General features: G+C 54.0%; 2 protein-coding genes across 8 annotated transcripts in view; both read left to right on the top strand.

Moving 5' to 3' along the window:
- Positions 1-1,587: 1,587 nt before the first annotated feature.
- On the top strand, positions 1,588-10,327 carry KPTN (kaptin, actin binding protein). 2 transcript variants are annotated; one of them, XM_038528430.1, is made up of 13 exons: positions 1,588-1,854; positions 1,984-2,134; positions 2,469-2,551; positions 2,674-2,758; positions 2,852-2,906; positions 3,928-4,003; positions 4,122-4,195; positions 4,583-4,692; positions 4,775-4,852; positions 5,468-5,546; positions 6,284-6,419; positions 6,508-6,690; positions 8,375-10,327. In XM_038528430.1, the coding sequence occupies exons 1-13, from the start codon at positions 1,603-1,605 to the stop codon at positions 8,501-8,503; spliced, it is 1,491 nt and encodes a 496-aa protein (XP_038384358.1). In that variant the 5' UTR covers positions 1,588-1,602; the 3' UTR covers positions 8,504-10,327. The 2 variants fall into 2 exon arrangements, with proteins under 2 accessions (XP_038384358.1, XP_038384359.1); XM_038528431.1 differs by lacking the exon at positions 1,588-1,854 and having other exon boundaries at positions 1,866-2,134.
- A 412-nt stretch (positions 10,328-10,739) lies between these two features.
- Positions 10,740-20,436, top strand: part of SLC8A2 (solute carrier family 8 member A2) — a 30,349-nt gene continuing 20,652 nt past the window's right edge. Inside the window, exons 1-4 of one of the 6 annotated variants that reach the window (XM_038528435.1) lie at positions 10,741-10,903; positions 12,443-12,557; positions 14,917-15,138; positions 15,366-16,055. In XM_038528435.1, the coding sequence (XP_038384363.1) occupies positions 15,381-16,055 (675 nt within the window). In that variant the 5' untranslated portion in view covers positions 10,741-10,903; positions 12,443-12,557; positions 14,917-15,138; positions 15,366-15,380. Of the gene's footprint in view, positions 10,904-12,442; positions 12,558-14,916; positions 15,139-15,365; positions 16,056-20,436 lie in introns of all 6 variants that reach the window. The other 5 variants (XM_038528439.1, XM_038528434.1, XM_038528436.1 and 2 more) reach the window with 5 other exon arrangements.

Genomic DNA, 20,436 nt, shown 5'->3' on the forward strand with positions numbered 1-20,436 from the left:
GGAAGATCTAGAGAGGTTCAGGTTCACCGTGTCAAGAAAGAATGGACTACGGCACTGTGCCCCGTCTGGTCCCCTGCATCTCCTCCCACAGCTCCAGTGGATGGATTGATGATGGCTGCCTAGAGGTCAGTGAAGACTCCTGAAACCTGAGATTGATTACTGATGTCTGCCATGGGCACAGGCTGAAGGGTAAGTAGCACCACAATCTCTTTTCTGCCACAGGTGACCTCAACAGTGAGTCTCCTCTCTGGCTGTACTTCAAATCATTGAAAGCACACAAGCTTGGGTCACAGCATGATAAATTGTGGTTTGAAGTTCCCCACTGTCTTTGGGGGTTTCGTTTTGTTTTCCTGAAAATGCCACTGCTGATTCACAGGGTACAGCTAGAGGTAGAGATCACTGAGCAGGACAACTCTTTCTTCCAAAGCCTATAACTTCATTTATTCACTCATTGGATATTAAGTCAATGTGAGGGAGACAAAACCTGAAGAAGAATTTCTTCAGAAGCAGAATTAGACCCCACATTCAGTTGACTCAGCAAGTATCTACTAAGCACCTACTGTATGCCATGACCTGCCCTCCAAGAGGTTTTACTCACCAAATCCCGAAGTCTGGAATAGACACCAGGTCCCCTTCTCCACCCTCCAGATCCCGCGTGCCCTTGAGAACTTTCCTCTTGTGTCTCTTACGTAACAATGTCCTTGGTGCCTGGCAAAGGGGCTGGCACAGAGTTTGTGGATTTCTAATGTATATTTACTGGATGCTTGCTTTGTGTCAGGCCTTGTGGCCCAGGTGCTGGGGATCTGACTGAGACCAAGGGAGATCCAGTCACAACCTTCACAGATCTTGGAGTCCTTGTTCATGTGTGTGTGTGAGTGCGTGCACTCGTGCTTTCTGCATTGGTGGTGTGTACATGGGTAACAGAAGATTACTCAACATGGCCAGAACAATTGGCCAACTCATGTCTTCTGGAAATAAGGTACAGGTTTGTCCAGAGTCCCCAAACCCCTGACGCCCTTCTAGCCCCCCCCCCCAAAAAAAAAAAAAAAACCCACATGTTTATGAAGACCCCAGAGTTAGAAACGCCGAGTTAACATCCAGTCTCCACCACTTCCTAGTAATCTCAGAGCCACAGTTTCATTCTCTATAAATTGGGGTTGGAAGGGCTCATTTAGATTGATGGGTAAAGGACCACCTGGCACACAGGAAGTGCTCAATAAATGCTGAGTAAATGAATAATGCAGAGTAACAACAGCTGGGGGGGAGGGGCCGGTGTCAGGATTCAGAGATAATCAGGCTGACACGACTGGCACAAAGTAGGTATTCAGTGAAGGAGGTGGTTATTTGCCAGGACAGCCAGCCAGATCCTTTTTCCTTGGGTAGGAACGCATTTCACCATTTTAAAGGTAACATGAGATAGAACGATCTTGTTTGGATTCCCGTGTGCTGCTTACTGGCTGTGTGATTGTAGACAAATTACCTCCCGCGCTTCGATTCCTTCATCAATAGTTCCTACTTGAGCCTGCTTGTGAGTTTGAAATAAATCGATAAATGGAAAGCGCTTAGAACAGTTCCTGGCACGTAAGGGCTATACTGCGTTTTATGATTAATATTCTATCTTCCATACTGCCCACAGAGACGGCCACCCCCTCCCATGTTCAGGGAGCCTGTGGGAGCCCCTTCTCTGGGCGTGTAAAAGCCGGTAGGAGCGCGCAGGCGCGATGGGGCAGTCCTAGGGGAAGCCCGGGCAGCCCGGCGGGTGGCCATCTTGGTAAAGGGCAGCGACGGCAGCTTCTTGACGTCATCGGTGTGCGCGACGGGCGGGCACCGGCGGTCCAGGTCGCTTCGGGAGCGGTGGGTGGGGTGGGGCAGGGCGGGCGCCACCGGTGGGGTGAGTGGTTGAGGGGCGTAATGGGGGAGGCGGCCGTGGCCGCGGGGCCTTGTCCGCTGCGGGAGGATAGCTTCACGCGCTTCTCGTCGCAGAGCAATGTGTACGGGCTGGCGGGCGGCGCGGGCGGGCGCGGAGAGCTGCTGGCCGCCACCCTTAAAGGCAAGGTGCTGGGCTTCCGCTACCAAGACCTCCGACAGAAAATCCGGCCTGTGGCCAAGGAGCTGCAATTCAACTACATTCCCGGTGCGTGGCGCCGTGGGGTTGAGGGGCCGGGTGTGTGGTGTTGAGAAGGCTTCTGAGGCTCTGAGCTGGGTCACCGTGATGGGAGGATGGGATGGGGTGATTGAAAGGGATCAGGGCTGATGATCAGGACATATTGATGTCAGTGGCTAGGTCAGACCCAAAGGTTAGGATTCCTCATGCCATGGTTATGATGATCAGGACTCACATGGACCCAGAAATGATGGTAATTGCTGTGGTCAGAGATGAGTGAATCCCAGAGGTCAGGGATCACCATGAGTGAGGATATGGGGGTCAGGAATCTTCCTGACCCGAACCTTCAACTGTCCCCTCCCAGTGGATGCAGAGATTGTCTCCATCGACACCTTCAACAAGTCACCCCCAAAGCGGGGCCTGGTTGTGGGGATCACGTTCATCAAGGTACCCAGGCCCCCTCCATCTACCCGTGCCCTCCTCCTTACACGAACAGAGGATCCCACTGCTTCTGACCCCAATCCCTCCGGCTACCCCTACTCTCCTCTGAGGCCAGTTTCCTACCTCAGGATTCAGGGGACAAGGGCAGCCCCTTCCTTAACATTTACTGCGACTACGAGCCTGGCTCTGAGTACAACCTTGACTCCATTGCCCGTAAGTGTGGCCTCGGGGGAAGAAAGGAGGGGGATGATGGGAGGGGGCACCTGTCAGGTCCCCTGTGCCCATCTGTGTGTGCTCCCCTTACAGAGAGCTGCCTGAACCTGGAGCTCCAGTTCACTCCTTTCCAGCTGTGCCATGCAGAGTATGTAAGCCACAGGTGTAATACAACAAAGTGTGCTCATGTGTGGTCATGCACGTGTGATGTGGGGAGGCTTTAGCAAACAAGGCAGCAAACCTACCTGTAGACGGTCAGACTCTAGTTTTGTTTTTTAGAACATTGTGCTTTTAAAGTGGCTATGGACCAGCCTCGGCCCTGAACTAGATAATCAGAGCTTATTGAGCACCTGTGTTTTAGACATCTAGAACTCTCAGGTACTGATGTTCTAGGTTTTGATATAGCAGAATCCAGAGATGCTAAGTTTTCTAGAGTTGTAAGCTCTGAGATTCCAAGATTTAAAAGTTCTGGAGATTCTGTAGTGATAAAGTCATTTTCCTATTTCAAACTCTCATATTTCAAGGAGATAGAATATAGATCATCTAGAATGTGAGGTTCTAGAATCCCAAAGTATGAAAATTCCACTCTAGACCTCTGCGTTCCATTCTGGAACACCAATGGTCTAGCATAGCAATTGACCAAGTTTTTCTGTTAAGGGCTAGACAATCTCTGTTATAACTACTCAAGTCTGCCACTGTTGCAGGAAGGCAGCCATTGACACTGTGCAAATAATTGGTGTAACTGTGTTTCAGTAAAACCTTATTTACAGCATTAGGGGGTAAGTTGGATTTGGTCTGTAGGTCATAGTTTGCCAACCTCTGGTCTAGCAGGTGAGAATTCTAGAAGCTGATGTTCTGGATCCTGGGATTTGGATGTTCTGACATTTTATGAGTGTGAATATATCCATGATGGCAATTTCTAGAAATTCTAGTATTTAAAAGGAAATGGAAAACAGAATTTCTGGAACACCAGAGTTCTAGATTAAATAAGTTCTGGTGTTCTGGAACATGGAACACCGGAGCCCCATGTTCCATGCCTGAATCCACACCCAGAGTGAGGATTCCGGCAGGTGAGTACTCTAGAAACAGAAGGTTTCTGTTATTCTGAAGTTGGAAGGTTCTACACATGGACTCTACCACACTGGGGTTCTAGATTTCTCTGTTTTCAGGGTCCAGGTCGGGAATCAACTGGAGACAGTGTTTCTCCTGAGTGGGAATGACCCAGCCATTCATCTGTACAAGGAGGTGAGGCAGAGGGAGGCTTGGGGGGTGTAGAGCCCTGTTCAGGTGGCCATGGGCTGGTGCTGGGTATGAGGCTGGCCACTGACTCCCAAGGTGGGGGGGTCGGTCTTGGTTCCCCCAGAATGAGGGTCTGCATCAGTTTGAAGAACAGCCCGTGGAAAACCTCTTCCCAGAGCTCACGAACCTGACCAGCAGGTAAGAGCCCCTGAAAGAGGCCCAGGGGACCAGGACAGGTGGCTTCAGAGAAATCAGGTGGCGGGAAAGCCCTTAGAGACAGCTGGGATGGAGATGACCACAGAGAAACTGGGCAGGGGAGGGGAGTTGAGCAAACTCAGGCTATGGATATGACTCCGGAGAAGTTGGTCAACAGTGGTGATCCCAGAGAAAACACAAAACGGACTCTGAAATCAGGTGATAGCAATCGAGCCCTAAGAGAAAGTGGGCAGTAGAGGTAACCTCAGAGATAACAGGCCTGGCGGGGTCCCAGGGCTACAGAAACAGAATGGATGCTCCAGGGGAGGCAGAATATGGGGCAGTACCTGGTGACACTCTCCAGCCCCTCTGTCCACCTGCCCCCACCAGTGTCCTCTGGCTTGATGTCCACAACCTCCCCGGCACATCCCGGCGACTGTCCGCTCTCGGCTGCCAGAGTGGTTATGTCCGAGTTGCTCACGTGGACCAGCGAAGCCAAGGTGATGGCCGGAATGGGCCCTGGGACAGGGAGCTGAGAGCGGGGGTCTGGGGCAGGGCCCTGAGTCCTCCCCCTCTGCACAGAGGTTCTGCAGACATGGACAATCCTGCAGGACGGCCCCATTTCCCGCGTGATTGTGTTCAGCCTCTCGGCGCCTGAGGGTGAGCTCCAGACCTGAGGGGGGGTGGGGGGGTCGACTCTGCAGGCTCAGCTCCCCATACCCAGATCCATGCCCCTCTCCCAAAGTATCCAAGCCCCCTGCACCACCACCCCCGCCATCCCTCCCATGCCCCTCCCTGCCCTCTGTGCTCTCAGATTCACTTCAGTGACTTGCCCCTGTGGTCTGATCTCAGACATTCCCTGGAGTCTTTCCCCTGGTGGTGGAACCATCAGCCTGCACACTGACTTCCTCTGATCCCTCTCACTGGCCTCTTCACTCTGTCTCTTGCTGTGATCTAACCCCAAGCTTTCCTCCGGAGACTCTGCGCTGCCCTCCTACTCCTGCTTGGGCTCACCTCTACCCCCACGCGGTGCTCTGTTCCTCTTGCTGTGCCCTGGCCTTTTTCGGTGCTTCCCTTTGCCTGACCCCTGCAGGCTGCCTTCTGCCGTCTGGTTGGTCTTCACTTCTCTCCCTCCCATTCTGGCCTCACACCTGCTCCTCCTCCTGGCATCTCCCCTCACTCATGGGGTCTTCCTCCTCTCAGGGAGCAGGGGGTGTGAGGAGGAGCCTGGAGCCTGTCCCCTCACGCCCCGCCCCCTGCATGTCCCTTCTCCAGAGACCAAGGACCGGCCGCCACAACAGGAGGAGTACAGCGTGCTCGTGGCCAGTATGTTAGAGCCAGCCGTGGTGTACCGGTGAGGGGCCTCAGCGGGAAGTCCCCTTGGGGGCGGTTGTTCAGGGCTGGGCAGGTAAAGGTGTTCATGCTCCAGGGAGGGCAGTGTGAATGTTCGGGTCTAGAACTTACAGGAGATACATTGAGCCTTTGGGATGGGCACCTCGATGTCTCCTCTGCCTGGATGAGCATGTTGGCAAATGTTTAACAACTGGCTCCATGGGTGAGAAAGCCCCAATTTCATAGTGTTCGCTGATCCACTCCCACCATGGTGGATTTTGAGCACTCACATGATGCCAGCCAGCCAGCAGAATTTCTAAAAATGTCCCAGTCTGCTCTTGTGAGCCAGTACAAGCCGGCTGTGGCTCACCTGGAGGGCAGCGGAGATGTCCAAGCTGGGACCAAGCTCCCCTGGCTCTACAGAGGTAGTGTTGGTGTCCAGCCTGGAGACAAGGGATGTCACCAGAAAGAGCAAAGTGGGCCTCTGTTTGGGAGGGAGATGGTCCCGCCTTCAGGGAGCAGAGTGGGTGTCCCTACTGGGGAATAGCGGGTTGACAGTCTGAGCGAGCAATTTGAGTTCCCTTTGGTGGAGATGAAGAAGTCCAGGTCGGAAACCAGGGTGTCCTGGCATTGGGAGGAAAAGCATGACCAGACCTGGGATGGGGAGCTACTGTGTGGGCACCCAGCCCAGGTCTGTCACCAAAGGTGACAGACACTGTGGTATGACCTCAGTCTCCCCACCGCCTTCGGGACCCACAGGGACCTGCTTAGCCGGGGCCTTGAGGACCAGCTTCTCCTGCCTGGCAGTGACCAGTTTGACAGCGTCCTCTGTGGCCTGGTCACCGATATAGATTTGGATGGGCGACCTGAAGTCCTGGTGGCCACCTACGGACAGGTGGGACCTGAGGGATCGGGGCCACCACCACCTATCCCCTCCCACTGCCCTACATCCCTGTGTGAGCTTCACCCCTTACCTCCTGCAGGAGCTGCTCTGTTACAAGTACTTCGGCCCAGAGTCTGGGCTGCCTGAGGCCGAGCGTGGATTCCGCTTGCTGTGGCAGCGGGGCTTCTCCAGCCCGCTGCTGGCCATGGCACATGTGGACCTGACCGGGGACGGGCTGCAGGAGCTCGCCGTGGTCTCCCTGAAGGGCGTGCACATCCTGCAGGTAGCTGGGCAACTCGGGTTGGGTTCCCCTCAAAGCAGAGCCTGAGATGGAGATTTTTGCACACCCGTTTTGTCACAGACGCATTCTCCCAGGAAACACGGAGAGGGATGGGAAGAAGCCACACTAGGGGATGGATTCAAGGGACTGACCCCACAGGAGCTCTGTAGCCTGAGTCCACCCTCAGCAAGGGGACCCCTGGTTGCAGGCCCTCCTGAAGGAGGGAGGAACTGTTTCCGAGAGGTGGTTCTGTTGGCCAAGGACAGTCCCCGAAGAGGGGGCCGCTGTTGGGGAGGGTGCCATCCTGGCAGAGGGGATTCTGACGTGGCATCTGTCAGTCCCTGCCTACCCTCAGCCTCCCTAACTTCAGTCCTTGATTTCTTGTGCTTTGTCTGACTTTCTCCTTGTGGTAATTTAGCCCACATCACCCCCACCCCCACCCCCAACTCCATGACTTAAACCTCGGTCCTTCCACTGCGGTCTAACCTCTTCCATGGCAGGAGGGGACTTACCCTCCCTTGTACCCTAATCTCCAGCCTTCCGGCATCCAGTCTCTGGTTTTCCACTAGCTCCTAACCTCGAATCTTTCTGCTTTGGCCCAGCCTCTGAACTTTCACTTATGGTCTGGTCCTTGAGCTGTGGGGTCCATAGTTTGGGCCTTCTGCTATATTTTCACACCCCCCACCCTGCCATAGCAGCCTACCTGCCATAACCCCTGTTAGGGTCTAATAATCAACCGTGTCAATAATCCAAGGTCCAAACTGAAGCCTCCATCGCAACTAATATAGTCTAACCTCTGATCTTTTACCTGTGGCCCAACCGCCACCTCTTGGGCTGTGGTCTGCCTGTTTTCTGGCGTGTTGTTTGCCTTCTCTTTGCCTTTGATCTGCTTTTCTATGTGGTCTAGCCTGGGTTCTTTTCCTCAGAGGCTAATGGTACTGCCTCCTCTGCAATCTTTGCTTGGGTCTTTTCCTGCAATCTATTCCTCAGTGGAATGGTCTAGGTTAGACCTCAGCAGAAAGGAGAAAGGCTGGACCCCAGTGGAGAGGTCTGAGGTTAGACCTTAAATAGAAAGGACCTAAGTTAGATCCCAGTGGAAGAGGCTGGAGTCCAGCTGTGGGACAGAGGACTTCCCTATAGTGGCCAAACCATCCCCTCACCCCTGCTCCTTCATTCATCCAGCCATATCACTGTAATCCCTTCTGTCCCTTCTATTAGGATTAGCTTCAGACCCTCCAACCAGGGTCTCACTCTGTCCCTCCTGTGGTGCCATATTCCTCTCCTTTGTACTTTGGTTGGCTCCTCCCCTGTCTTACCGGCCTATCCTTTGTTGTCAAGGTCTCGCCGTTGTCTCCCCCACTATGGTCTAACCTTAGCCTCATTCCTGTACAGTGCAGTGTGTCTCTTGTGCTTTGGTCCTTCTCTGTCCCTCCTGAGTTCTAACCTCACACCCATATGTTTGGGCCTGGGCTTTGTTTCTCCCGCTGGAAATACACTGAACACCATCCTCCTGGGTCTAACCGTCACCCCATCACAGACATCCATTCCCACCCACATGCTGGTCTGCTCTCCGACCTCCCACCACAGTCAAGCTCCTGGCCCATCTGCTTCTCCAGACCATCCCGCATGGTCTAGCCTATACTCCTCCTGCTCTGTCTCATTCCTGGCCTCCTCTTGTTCCCCACAGCACAGCCTGGTCCAGGCCTCGGAGCTGGTCCTGACCCGGCTTCGGCATCAAGTGGAGCAGAGGAGACATCAGTCCCAGAGGCCTGGGGACAGGGCAGGTCCAGGGCCTGCTGAGACCTCGGCCTCCTGAGCTCCCACCCACTGCCTGCCCCAGACCCAGGGACAGTTCACTGGAGAAATCGCCTCTAGCCATTCCTGGTGGAGAAGCATCCTGAAGGAGGGATGGTCTCCCCAGAGCCCCCCAGGGCAGTGGAGCTGTGAGTTCCTGCTCTGGCTCTGCCCCACCATGCCGTGCAACCCTGGCTGACACACTCCTGTCTCTGTGCCTCAGTGTCCCCATTTGAAAGTGGGATGATCACACCTGACTCCCCCCTTCTGTCCCCAGTGAGAATTGGTCAGCCAACGATTATTTATATGTCCAGAGGAAGCCGACTTCGAGTTGCCTTCATTCTTTTGTTCTGGGAGGTGATTGATGTGTGCCTGCTATGTGCCAGGCTCTGTGCTGGGTGCTGGATTCACCCAGAAGAATGGAGGGAGGGGCATACGGGGAGAGAAAATCCAAGGTTAGACCTAGAAGCAGGACTAAGGTGAGATCGTAGTGTAGACCTCAGAAGACAGAAGTGAGGTTAGAAATGAGGCCCTGGCATAAAAGTTGAATTAAAACCAACGTGGAAAAAAATAAATAAAACCAATGTGGAAGAGATTGTAGAAGCCAAAGAAAAGGACTGAGGCTAGACCCCAATGGGGCCCCCTGGATCTGAAGCTAGGCCCCAGTGAGGCCCTCTGGATCTGAGGCTAGACACCTGTGGGCCCCCCTGGATCTGAGGCTAGACCGCAGTGGGGCTCTCTGGATCTGAGGATAGACCCCAGTGGAGAAAACACAGAAATTAAACCTCAGAGGAAAGGATACAGTTGGGAAGGACTGCCATGGGAAGCTGTGGTCAAATTGTAGCAGAGGGATTGAGGCTAGACACCTCCCTCCATGAATAATGCCGAGATTGGACCCCCGACAAATTACTGTGGTTAGACCTTGTGCCAAGGGCCAAGGCTAGACCCCACCAGGAAGCAGCTGAGTTTAGGTCCCAGTGGGGCATACTGAGATAAGACCCAGGAGGGAAAGACCCAGGGTATGCCGTGCTAGAAAGGACCAAGGTTAGACCTGATTGAAAAACCCAGGGGATCCAGGGACCAAGAAGTTTGAGACAGGGCTGATTTCCCCGGCCCACAGCTGGGCTGGGCTCCCTTGTCATCTCCTAGAACCTGGGCCCAAGCGTGGGAAATTGCCTGGAGCTGAATCACCTCCCCCTGACAGCCCACCCAAGGGTGTCCAGCCTGGCCTGGTGGTGGGCACGGACGGTTGATGCAAGCAGGGTCTCCTCCCTCCTGCTGCCCGCCTGCTGAGGTGGAGAGCTACATTGCCTCCTGGCCCCAGGTGGGAGTGGGACTCCAGCGTGGGATTTAGGTGAGTTTAGATGGTGTGGGTCTGTGAAGTATGTGCTCGTGGGCGTGTATGGGCACCTGCGTGGACACTTCAGGGCTCAGGATTTTGTATCTTCAGGACTCCAGCCACTCACCTGGCCTTTTGTGGTTCACTGCCTGACCTCTTGCTCCTCAGTCTGGGACAGCACGTAGTGTAGTGGTTAATGGTGCAGAGCCTGAAGCCATACTTGGCCCCCCTGTGCCTCGGTTTCCCCAGCTGTAAAATGAGGCTAATAGCATTTACGTCACAGGCTTATTAGGAGGGCTTAGCTGTGTCAACCCATGTCAGTCACTTCCAAAAAAAATCATAACCCTGCCTGGCCAATGGCAAGGGCCATATGAATGGCAACAGTTGTTACTATTACTAACGGGTGACTTTGTGGTTGTTTCTGGCTTGCTTTGCGAGGTTATGTCTGTCGGCACAGCATGTGAATTTGGATCTGACTCTGATTAAACATTCTTGCCCTCCCCCCCACCCGGTTCTGTGAGCCTGTAACTATTTGTGGCTGTTTTTGCCTCCCTGGCCCTTGTATGGATCGGAGAGTGTGTGTGTTGGGGAGAGGGAAAGATGCCTCTGGATGACCCCCAGCCCCCCCCCAACACACACACACACACACACACACACACACAGGAGCATCCGCCACCGCTGTCCCTTGCCTGTGGTGCTGAACCTGAAGGGTTGGGGGGAGGCTCGGGCTCCCCCCAACCTCCTCTCTCCAGGTGCCTCCCCCGCCTCTCGGCAGCCTCCCCTCTCCCCGCCTCCTCCTCCTCCCCTCTGTCTCCGGCTCCTCCTCCTCCCTCCCAGCACTCTCCCCTGTCCCTCCTCCTCCCTCTCTCCCGACTCCCCCTCCCTCGTGTCCCTCCCCCCTCTTCCTCTCCTCCCTCTATCCCCTCTCCCTCCCCTCCTCCCTGGCTCTCCCTCTCAGTCTCCAGCTTTTCTCTCTCTCTCTCTCTCTCTCTCTCTCTCTCTCTCTCTCTCTTTCTGTCGGGCGGAGTCGCCCACCACTGCCAGCCCAGTGCTAGGGGGACCTGCTCCAGACTGCAGCTGCAGGTAAGAGACCCCCCAGTTTTGGGGGGGGCGTGGAGGAAGGATGGTGTTGCCTCAGGCGGGTGGAGGGGACATTTGAAGAGCCAGGAGCCGCTGTTCCCCGAGCTCGCTTATGGGGGTTGAGGGGCTGCATATCCCGGGTGGGGATACCAGGTCCCCTCCGTGGATTAGGGGCGCCACCTCTAGCCGACACCCTCAGCCCCTCCTGTGTTCCTGGGAGCACTGCCGGCGGGGAGGGGGTGCATCCTGGTCACTGAGGGGGTGAGAACACCCCAGCCCGTCTGGGGCAGCCCCCCTTCGCCTTCTCTCCCTCCGCCCCCGCCTTCCTGCGTCTGGGTCTCGTCTTTCTGCCTCTCCACATCTCTCCAGGGTCCTGTCCTGCACAGTCTATCTGGCTCTCTGAGTCCCTGTCCCCGTGCCCCTGTCTCTCAGTCCCTCACTCCAGCCTCTGTCCCCCTGGTTCCCTCTGTGCCCCGGTCTGTCCTGTGTCTTTTCAGGGATTCTGTCTCTAAGTCCCTGGTTTCTTTCTCCTTCACCATATGTGTATGTCTCTCTATCTCTCTCTCTCCAATCTCTGCTCTCCCATCTCTTCTATCTCTGTGGGTGTCTCCCTGTCTCTTCTTGCCCCTCTCCCTCCTCTCCATCACCATCTGTAGGTATGTGGTCTCCGTTTCTCGGTCTCTCCCTTCCCTAATAGCAGGTTAACTCTCCTCCTACACACCTTGGTCCCCGCCCCTGGCAAGGGGGAGACCTGGAGGGAGAAGATCGTCCCCTCCCCAGGGTGGGCTGCCTCAGAAGGTGCGGAGTCCCCCCAAACTCCTCCAAGCTCCCGCCCATCCTCCCAGCTGCCTCGCTGGTGCCCCATCCCTCCCCTGAGGCCAGAGCTCTTCTCTTCTCCCCTGCCTTGTGTCTGGCATTCTGGGGCCAGTCCTTCTTGCAGTCTACCCTATACCCTTTGTGGTGGAGCTGGCCCCAGTCCTTCCATCTTGCCTCCCCATTCCTCTTCATAGAGACTGGACCAGTCCTTCCTGCAGTCTGACTTCTGTTCCTCGTTCGCCCATTCATCCATTGCTTGCTCAACTCCTCCCTTCTTTTGACAGTTACTGAGCACCTTTCCTACACCAGGCACAACACTAGGCACTGGGGCGGGTCAGGCCAGTCCCTCCCGCAGCCTCACCTCCATCCCTCTCATTGTACCAGCCTCAGACCTGTCTCTCAGTAGGGGTGGATCTCAGAAATTCTCCACCATCCCTTGGGGGCTCCAAGAGGGCCCCTCTGAGTCTGGAGGTCCCTGGCCAATACATCTTCTTTCCTGGGGGGAAGGCGGACCCAAAGAAGGTGGGTGGGGAGTGAGCGACTAGGGGAGAGGTGTGAGCCTAGCCAATAGCCCAGGCTGCGATGGGGTGAGGTCCTCAAATATCCACGTGGGGCCCGGCTGGGTTCAGAAGAGCACCAGGTTAGGAGTTCCATGCCTTGAGTTTCCATCCTCCCTTGCCCCTGTTCCGAAGCTGCTTGACCTGACCAAGCTCTTTCCCCCTCCAGACCTCAGTTTACCCATCAATGTGTCGTAGCCCTGAGCACGGAGACTCTGTGTGACACTCCCCACCCAGAGCGGGATATGGAGTGGTGCTGGGAGAGCCTGGCTCACCCTGGAGCAGTAAGTGGGTGTGTTTAGAAGCCCGTCGTGTCCCTGCCTAGAAATCCCTCCAAGGGGTGGCAGGCAACCCCTGCCCGCACCAGAGCACAAGCAGAAACTGCCACCTCCATCACCAGTGCGAGGGACATGCAGAAGGGAGGAGGTCCCACCTGGCACACCAGACTGCCCCCCCCCTCACACTTGCAGTCCCACTCTAGGCAGGTGTCTGAGACCCTGAGGGGTGTGTGAGGCAGAACCAGGGTGCTCACCACCGACCCAGCTGGCCACCTGCCTGCGAGGGTGGGGAGACATGGAGAGATGCCACCAGCTGCCCTCCGGACTCCTACCCTGGCCTCAACCTGATCCTTTTGCCCCTGGGTTCTAAACCCAGATTAGGTTTCAAGGCTGCTGGTGGATGGAGAGAGGCAGATGCAGGCGACTCTAGCAGAGGAAGCCCAGCTGTCCCCAGCGACAAGGCTCAGAGCTCTTGGTCGTTTATTTCACAAATATTTATCTAGTACTTTCTCCGACCCCACCTCCCCTAAGGGCCTCAGTGAGAGGAAACCACGTTTTACAGGAAAAGGGCTGCTTGGCCCAGCCCCTGGGCAAGGGGGGCAGGCATGAGAACACCCATTGGCGGACTCTGATCTCCCTCTGGGACTGCAGCAGGAGGGACAGGTGGTTAGACTTGAGGGGGCACTTTCCAGGCCAGGGCCCTCACATGACAGAGGGAGCTAGATGCTTGAGATGAATTCTTGACTCCAGGTGGCCCTTGTTACTCCTGAAAGCCACGGAGAAGGGAGGGAGAAGAGAGCATGAGTCTGCTTGGGATCCTGGTGGGTTTGTAATTATGCCTAAGTTGTTGCTAATTAGGGGGCTGCTAATTAGATGTATCATTAGGGGCCTTGCAAAGGGGGCTAATTGTGTGGTGGCCCTTTAAGAATCCCCCCTCTCGCCGCCCACACACACACACACACACACACTCCTCAGGGAAGTTCTGCCAACATTCTGCCTCCCTCCCCCAGGAGCCAGCTCCCTGCCCGTGAGTATGTGGGCGTGTTTTGGGGGCAGGCTGTGAGTTAGACTGATAGAAGAACTTCCAGACAGAAATGCAAGTTACCTGGAGATCTGAAGCCCCCAGCAGCTGGAGGAGACCGGGATCAGGGAAGTGGAGGCGGGCTCGGAGGACCCCTCCTTCTTCTCTCAGACCCTTTTTTAATAGGCTACTGGGTTACCAAGACAACGCAACAGTGGGGCAGAGGAGCTGGGAGTTGAGGCCACTCTTGGAGAGAGAAATGAAACCAGAGTTGGTACTAGGGGCTTGAACGAGTTTTTAACCTCTGAGCCTTGGCCCTCCCCAAAGTGAGGTGGTGTCATTTGGAATGGGGAGCTCAGGGAAGGTGACATCTGAGTGGAGAACTGGAGAAGAGAGGGCGAATATGTGGGGAAGAGTGTCCCAGGGAGGGGGAACAGCAGGTGCAAAGGCCCTGAGGCAAGAACTTGTCTAGTATGTGAGGAACCTCGAGATGGCTGGAGCCATGCAAGCAAAGGGTACAGGGAGAGAGATGAAGCCAGAGAGGGAAAGAGGGAGGCAGATCCTGTGAGACCTTATGAGCCAGGGCAAGGGCTGCGGTTCTCTAAGGCGGAGTTGGGAGTCATGGAGGGTTCTGAGCAGAGGGAGGAGCTGAGCTGATTAGCGCTTTTAAAGGGAACCAAGGCAAGACATGAAATAGCCACTCAAACCCAGGATTAGAGGCCAGAGGAGTTTTATGTTTGTTTTTTTTTTTTAAGTTTTTATTTATTTGAGAGAGAAAGAATGAGCAGGGGGAGGTGCAAAGGTAAAGGGAGAAGAGCAAGGAGCCTGATGCGGGGCCTGATCCCAGGACCCTGGGATCATGACCTGAGCCAAAGGCAGATGCTTAACCAACTGAGCCACCCAGGCACCCCCCGGGGGGGGGGGAGTATTGAAACCACAGAGACCCCAAAACCCACAAACGGGACAGAAAGCTCAACACGGGGCCTCCTGTCACAGCTGCTGAAGACCTGGGCACCTCACAGAGACCTATGGGTGCTTGAGGGAGACACCTGCCACCATTGCAGGGGAAGATGCGAGTGAGAGACCCTCCAGCAGCCCCTCCCCAGCCCCGCTCAGACAAACAGACATCCTGCCACATCCCAGACCCCAGGCAGGAGCCCTCTGAGGGCCAGGTTGGAAACCATTAGAAGGACCTAATGAATTTAGGGCCTCGGGACCCTCACCTCACCCACGAAATCGTTCAGTCTGTGTTCTTTGGGGCCTGGATTCATTGTTCCACAATTCATTGTTGTCTGTGGGATTCATCTGTGCGGCTGGGCGGGTCAACAGCCAATTCCTTTCCAGGGCCATATAGCATTCCACAGTGTGAGTGCTCTGTGCTGTCATTCTCCGTTTACTGCCGAGAGGCATCTGGGTTGTCTCAAGACAGGAGCTGTTAAAAATAAAGCAGCTACGGACATTCTCGGATGTGTCTCTTGGCAGACACACGACCTGTGGCTCCTGAGTGCATGTGTACCTGGGCTGAGTCCTAGGACACAGGACGTTCAGCTGTAGTTCCTCGAACTGGTGAGACCAATGTGCACCCCACTGGCAGTGTGTGACGCTCCTCTGTCTTTATCTTTCTCTCTTGGTCTCTATCTGGCACTCTCTGTCTCTCCATCTCTCCATGTCTGTGTCTCCCTCTGTCTCCATCCCCCCTCCATCAGCCCTCTGCTTGACACCCAACAAGCCTTGGCTCCTGTGCGAATGGGAGGGGTTCGTGCCCCTCACCCACACTTCCTCCTCCTCCACAGGACCCGACACCCTCCATGGCTCCCTTGGCCTTAGTGGGGTTTGCACTCCTCCTGGGGACGCCCCTATGCTCAGGGGCGGCCACCCCCACTCCCTCCCTGCCACCTCCCCCAACCAATGACAGTGATACCAGCACAGGGGGCTGCCAGGGCTCCAACCGCTGCCAGCCGGGGGTCCTGCTGCCTGTGTGGGAGCCCGATGACCCGTCGCTGGGTGACAAAGCAGCGAGAGCAGTGGTCTACTTCGTGGCCATGGTTTACATGTTCCTGGGCGTGTCCATCATCGCTGACCGCTTCATGGCATCCATCGAGGTCATCACATCAAAGGAGAAGGAGATTACCATCACCAAAGCCAATGGTGAGACCAGCGTGGGCACCGTCCGCATCTGGAACGAGACAGTGTCCAACCTCACACTCATGGCCCTGGGGTCCTCAGCCCCTGAGATCCTGCTGTCTGTCATCGAGGTCTGTGGCCACAACTTCCAGGCGGGCGAGCTGGGCCCTGGCACCATCGTGGGCAGTGCTGCCTTCAACATGTTCGTTGTCATTGCCGTGTGCATCTATGTCATCCCAGCCGGCGAGAGCCGCAAGATCAAGCACCTGAGAGTCTTCTTTGTCACTGCCTCTTGGAGTATCTTCGCCTACGTCTGGCTTTATCTCATCCTTGCCGTCTTTTCCCCGGGTGTGGTCCAGGTGAGCAAGGAGCCATGGACACCTCCTTGGTGCATGCATGTCTGCAAAATCCAGAGGGGTGGCTCCCTGGGCTTGGAGACTTGATTTATGTGTTTGCAGAAATGCATGCTCACATCTGGGAGGGCAGTCAGGTATGCCCTGGTCACACACTGCACAAGGGCATTGGGCTGGAGAAGGCAAGTTGGGGCTCAAGTCCATTGAGTGTGCTCAAGCCATGTCTGTATGGCTCCACAGGCCCTGGAAAGGACTCCTCTGCCCAGAGGGAGGTGACATTTTGCAATATACCCATCCAGAAGGGGCCCCTTTTTAGCTCTCACGATGGTGCCATATGTGTTAACAGAGTCCTTGTGATCTGTGTAATGCATACCGCACGTAGTTCACAGTCTAGCCAGGTATTTGCCAGGTATGTTCACGTGTTACACTCCCTGTCTTCTGCATAATTTATTCCTGTCTGTATAATAAGACCTCCTCCATTTTCCATAATTCATGCCACAGTTGCATAATCCAGCCTTGTGTTTTCTGACAGTGCTAATCAATTTGGGTAACTTGGTGCGATTGGCTTAATGTATCCACGGGCTTGTATAGATGCAGGCCCACATCTGCATGATCTCCCTCTGTATTTGCCAGATCTGTGATTGTGATTTGCATAATTCATTCATTATTCATAATTGATCTCCGATAGGAGGATAATTTATGCCACATCACTATAATTTATACTCAATCCAATCCAGCGTAGGTATAAACCCAGTTCACTGCAAAGGCCACTTTGCATAATTTATTCCAGCAGCGAGACAAAATTTAGCCCCACCACTCAGTAAGTTACACCCACGTTCACATAATCATTTGCCTCTCGTTCGTCCAGTGTCTTAACCACATTCTGCTTAAAACATGTGCCTAATTTATTTCCCACAATCCCATGACTGCTGCCCATATTTGCATAATTTATTTATGGGCCTGGCCTAATTTGTTCACACACATGCATAATTTATTTGAGGCTACCCAGAATTCCTTCACACATGTGTATAATCTCTTGGTGCATATCTGCCAGATTCTGCCAACTATAGTTTCTTTCCAGGAAGGAGCTGGAGTTAGAAGTATAAAAATTCTTTGCAGGTGATATAAAAGCAGAAGGGAGGGAGGGACCAGAAACCGCAGATGAGCTAAGGAGGAGCTAAGGGACCAGAAACGACAGGTGAGCTAAGGTAGCACCAGAAGACAGGGATGAGAGAGGGCAAGAGACATTTGCTGCAATTGACTAATGACTATAATGCTGAGTCTCCTGGCTGCTATGGTGAAAAGTACAGAAGGATGTGTCACGTGGTTCTCATGCGCTATTAAAAAGGATGGTATACTGACTTAGGTTTGCAAAGTGGTCTTTGATGAGGATTTACAGCAAAAATATGAAGAGAACTTTAGGCACCATGAGCGACAGGTGGGTAGGCATGAGAGTAGAAGAGAGATATCCCCCTGAGAAGGAGCCCTTCAGACTCAGAAAACAGGGTGGAGAGTGCCACAGTTCTGGGGAAGTAGCCATGGGGGGATCCCTTCAGGAGTAATGTGAAAGCCAGAATTATGGGACATTTTCATGAAGTAATGGAAGGAACTGGCATGAGACCAAGATGGTGCCACTTCCTCCTCAACACAGTGAACTGAGACAGTGAGATGGGTCTAGCTCTGGATTTTGTCCCGAAGTGCTGTGTGACCTCAGGCAAAGCCTGTACCCTCTCTGGCCCTCAGTTTTCACATCTGAACCATGGAAGGGGTTAGGCCAGGCCCCTTGGTTCTTGACCCTTCATACCCGATGCTCCCTTTTTCTGGTAAATGTCCTGGTACACCCCACTTCTGCTGCTTCCTGGCTGTTCTCGGGCAGGTTCCTCACTTTGCCTGTGCCTCAGTTTCTGGGCCTGTCACCTGGCCGTTGTCATAGGACTGACTTTTGAGGGGCTGTGTGAAGATCAAATAAATTACACGTGGAAGGGCTCAGAACAGCAGGCCTGGAACAGAGTAAATGTGAGCTACTCCTCCTGTTAATGAATTTGCCTGCACTGTTGGCTTTCTGAAAGTCAGTATAATGCCTGAACTGTGATATAAAAGAAAGTAATCTCTAATAGAATGATGTGCATTTCCACATGTAAATGCTTTAGCATAGCTACTTTATTTTTTTTTAATTTTTATTTATTTATGATAGTCACAGAGAGAGAGAGAGAGAGAGAGAGAGAGAGAGAGGCAGAGACATAGGCAGAGGGAGAAGCAGGCTCTATGCACCGGGAGCCCGATGTGGGATTCGATCCCGGGTCTCCAGGATCGCGCCCTGGGCCAAAGGCAGGCGCCAAACCGCTGCGCCACCCAGGGATCCCATGGCTACTTTAAAAGTCATAATGGGGAAGCCAGATGCCAGCACCTACTTAGATTGAGCAAGTTTGGGTTTAAGAGAAAGAAAAAGATCAGGAAACATTCCATGCAAAAGTTGAGCAGAGGAGTGGGTAGCTACAAGATTAAAAATAAGCATATTCAGCATATATTAAAGCATCAGGAAAATACTTCATATACACATAACAGAGCTGAGTTCCAGACTCCAATTATAAGCAGGTTTTCTTCACCAACGTGCATGTCCAGCAGGAGGTTCTGAAGTCAGCAAGACATGGGATAATTCTGTATTATGTGGGACTGCCCCATGACTTGCTGGATAATATCCCCCCCCCGCCCCCAGTCATAGTGGCAGCCCATGAAAAACCCTAGATTGGTGACACCCCATCTTGGGGGTGTTCCTGTCCACTGAAGCTGTCTCACTTCTCTTCCACGGTGGGCAAGAACATTCACAGTGGGTACCCTGGAAGGAAGATATGAGTCTCCTAGAATCAAAAGCAAATCTTAGGGGTTTGAGGTTGTCTTCTGATTAGGGAAGAATCCCCTGCAATATACACAGTGGTCAGTGCAATGAACACAAGCCCAGAGTTCATTTTACAGCTTGTGTAGGAAACCTGGCTTCTTTTCACAAGCCTGCCTGGTGGCTTTGTGAGGCTCTGTTTCCAAGTCCTACCCTTCTCTCTGAGCCATCAGTAAACATGGTGACGAAGTGTAGGGATTGGATCTTAAAAGGTATTTTCCCTTCTGGGCCCATTTTAAAGATACCTCTGGGGGCCATCTGACTGTAAATAATCTGTAATCCATTCTTATCTTTAATGAGAAGGGTAACCAGGGGCGGAGTGTGTCCTGGACCTCAATGAACACTAATCTAGGTACAGCACTAGCATGATAATGGTAATGGTAATTTCACATTTTGAGTATGTTCTGCGTGTCAGGAACTGACAGTGCTAAGTGTTTAGGGGTACAGGGTCTCATTCAGTCTTGGGATGCCCCAATTTTACAGACAAGAGGCTGAGCCAGACCTCCCTCTTCTAGAACCAGGATCTGAACTCAGCATTGCCTTGTCTCTCTGGGGAGACAGCATGTAAACATGGGAACTTGCGCTATGAGGCCGTGAGAGGAGCCAAACTTGTGCCTCTTTTAGAGTCAAAGTCTTATCCCTAAGGGCCAAACAGATTCTAAAGAAGGAGAGGCTTGCAAAGACCTTCCCCACCCTTCCCTGGTGGGGGGAAGGGTGGGGAATCAGGGAGCTTTAGGAAGAGATGAGTAGAGAACTGGCCCTGGGTGACTGATGGGTAGGGTTTGGACAAGCCGAGGCATCCCAGGTGAGGAAGGATAGAGGGGAAATGGAGCAAGGAGAAAAAGATGGAAGGAGAGAGAGGCAGGAAGGGACACAGGCTCTGCCCCTTGACTGGAGCTGAAACCACAGGGTGGGGACCTGTTGCCTAGTGGCAGCTGAGGGTGTCTGGATTCCTGGCACTGAGGCAGCTGGGAGTGGGTCTCGGCATAAAAGGTGGATGGGTGGGTGGATGGATGAGTGAATATGGATGGATGGATGGGTGGACAGATGGATGGGTGGGTGGACGGATGGATGGGCCGCCGGAGGGATGAATGGGTGGACGGATGGATGCGTGGGCAGATGAATGGATGGGTGGATGGACCGATGGATGCGTGGATTCATCAGGAGACCAGGAAAGAGGGAGAGGGAGAGGAACCTCTTGTGAGGGAAGAATCTCACAACGGGAACAGATGAGTATCTACAAAAGACCTAAAAGGAGGACAAGGAGACAGAGGCAACAAGGCAGAGAGAGAGAAGAAAGGTTCAAAAACCGACCGACACCGGGTGGGACGGAGACAGGGAGAGAGAGACAACGACCTAGACAGAGAGAGATGGGGAGAGGCAGAGACGAGCCGACCCCGGAGCGAAGTAGCGCAGGGACAGAGATGCGGGGAGATGCAGGACGGGATAGACGGTGGGGGGGTTGGGGGGTCGCGCCCGCGGACCCCGGGACCC

The sequence above is a fragment of the Canis lupus genome, chromosome 1 (assembly GCF_011100685.1).
Source record: "Canis lupus familiaris isolate Mischka breed German Shepherd chromosome 1, alternate assembly UU_Cfam_GSD_1.0, whole genome shotgun sequence".
In the NCBI taxonomy this organism is placed as follows: domain Eukaryota; kingdom Metazoa; phylum Chordata; class Mammalia; order Carnivora; family Canidae; genus Canis; species Canis lupus.

Coding starts and splice junctions, on each gene's coding strand:
- KPTN (XM_038528430.1), top strand. CDS start 1,603: ATGATTAATATTCTATCTTCCATACTGCCCACAGAGACGGCCACCCCC. Junction 2,759..2,851: donor CAACCTTGACTCCATTGCCC/GTAAGTGTGGCC, acceptor CTCCCCTTACAG/AGAGCTGCCTGAACCTGGAG. Junction 5,547..6,283: donor GAGCCAGCCGTGGTGTACCG/GTGAGGGGCCTC, acceptor CGGGACCCACAG/GGACCTGCTTAGCCGGGGCC.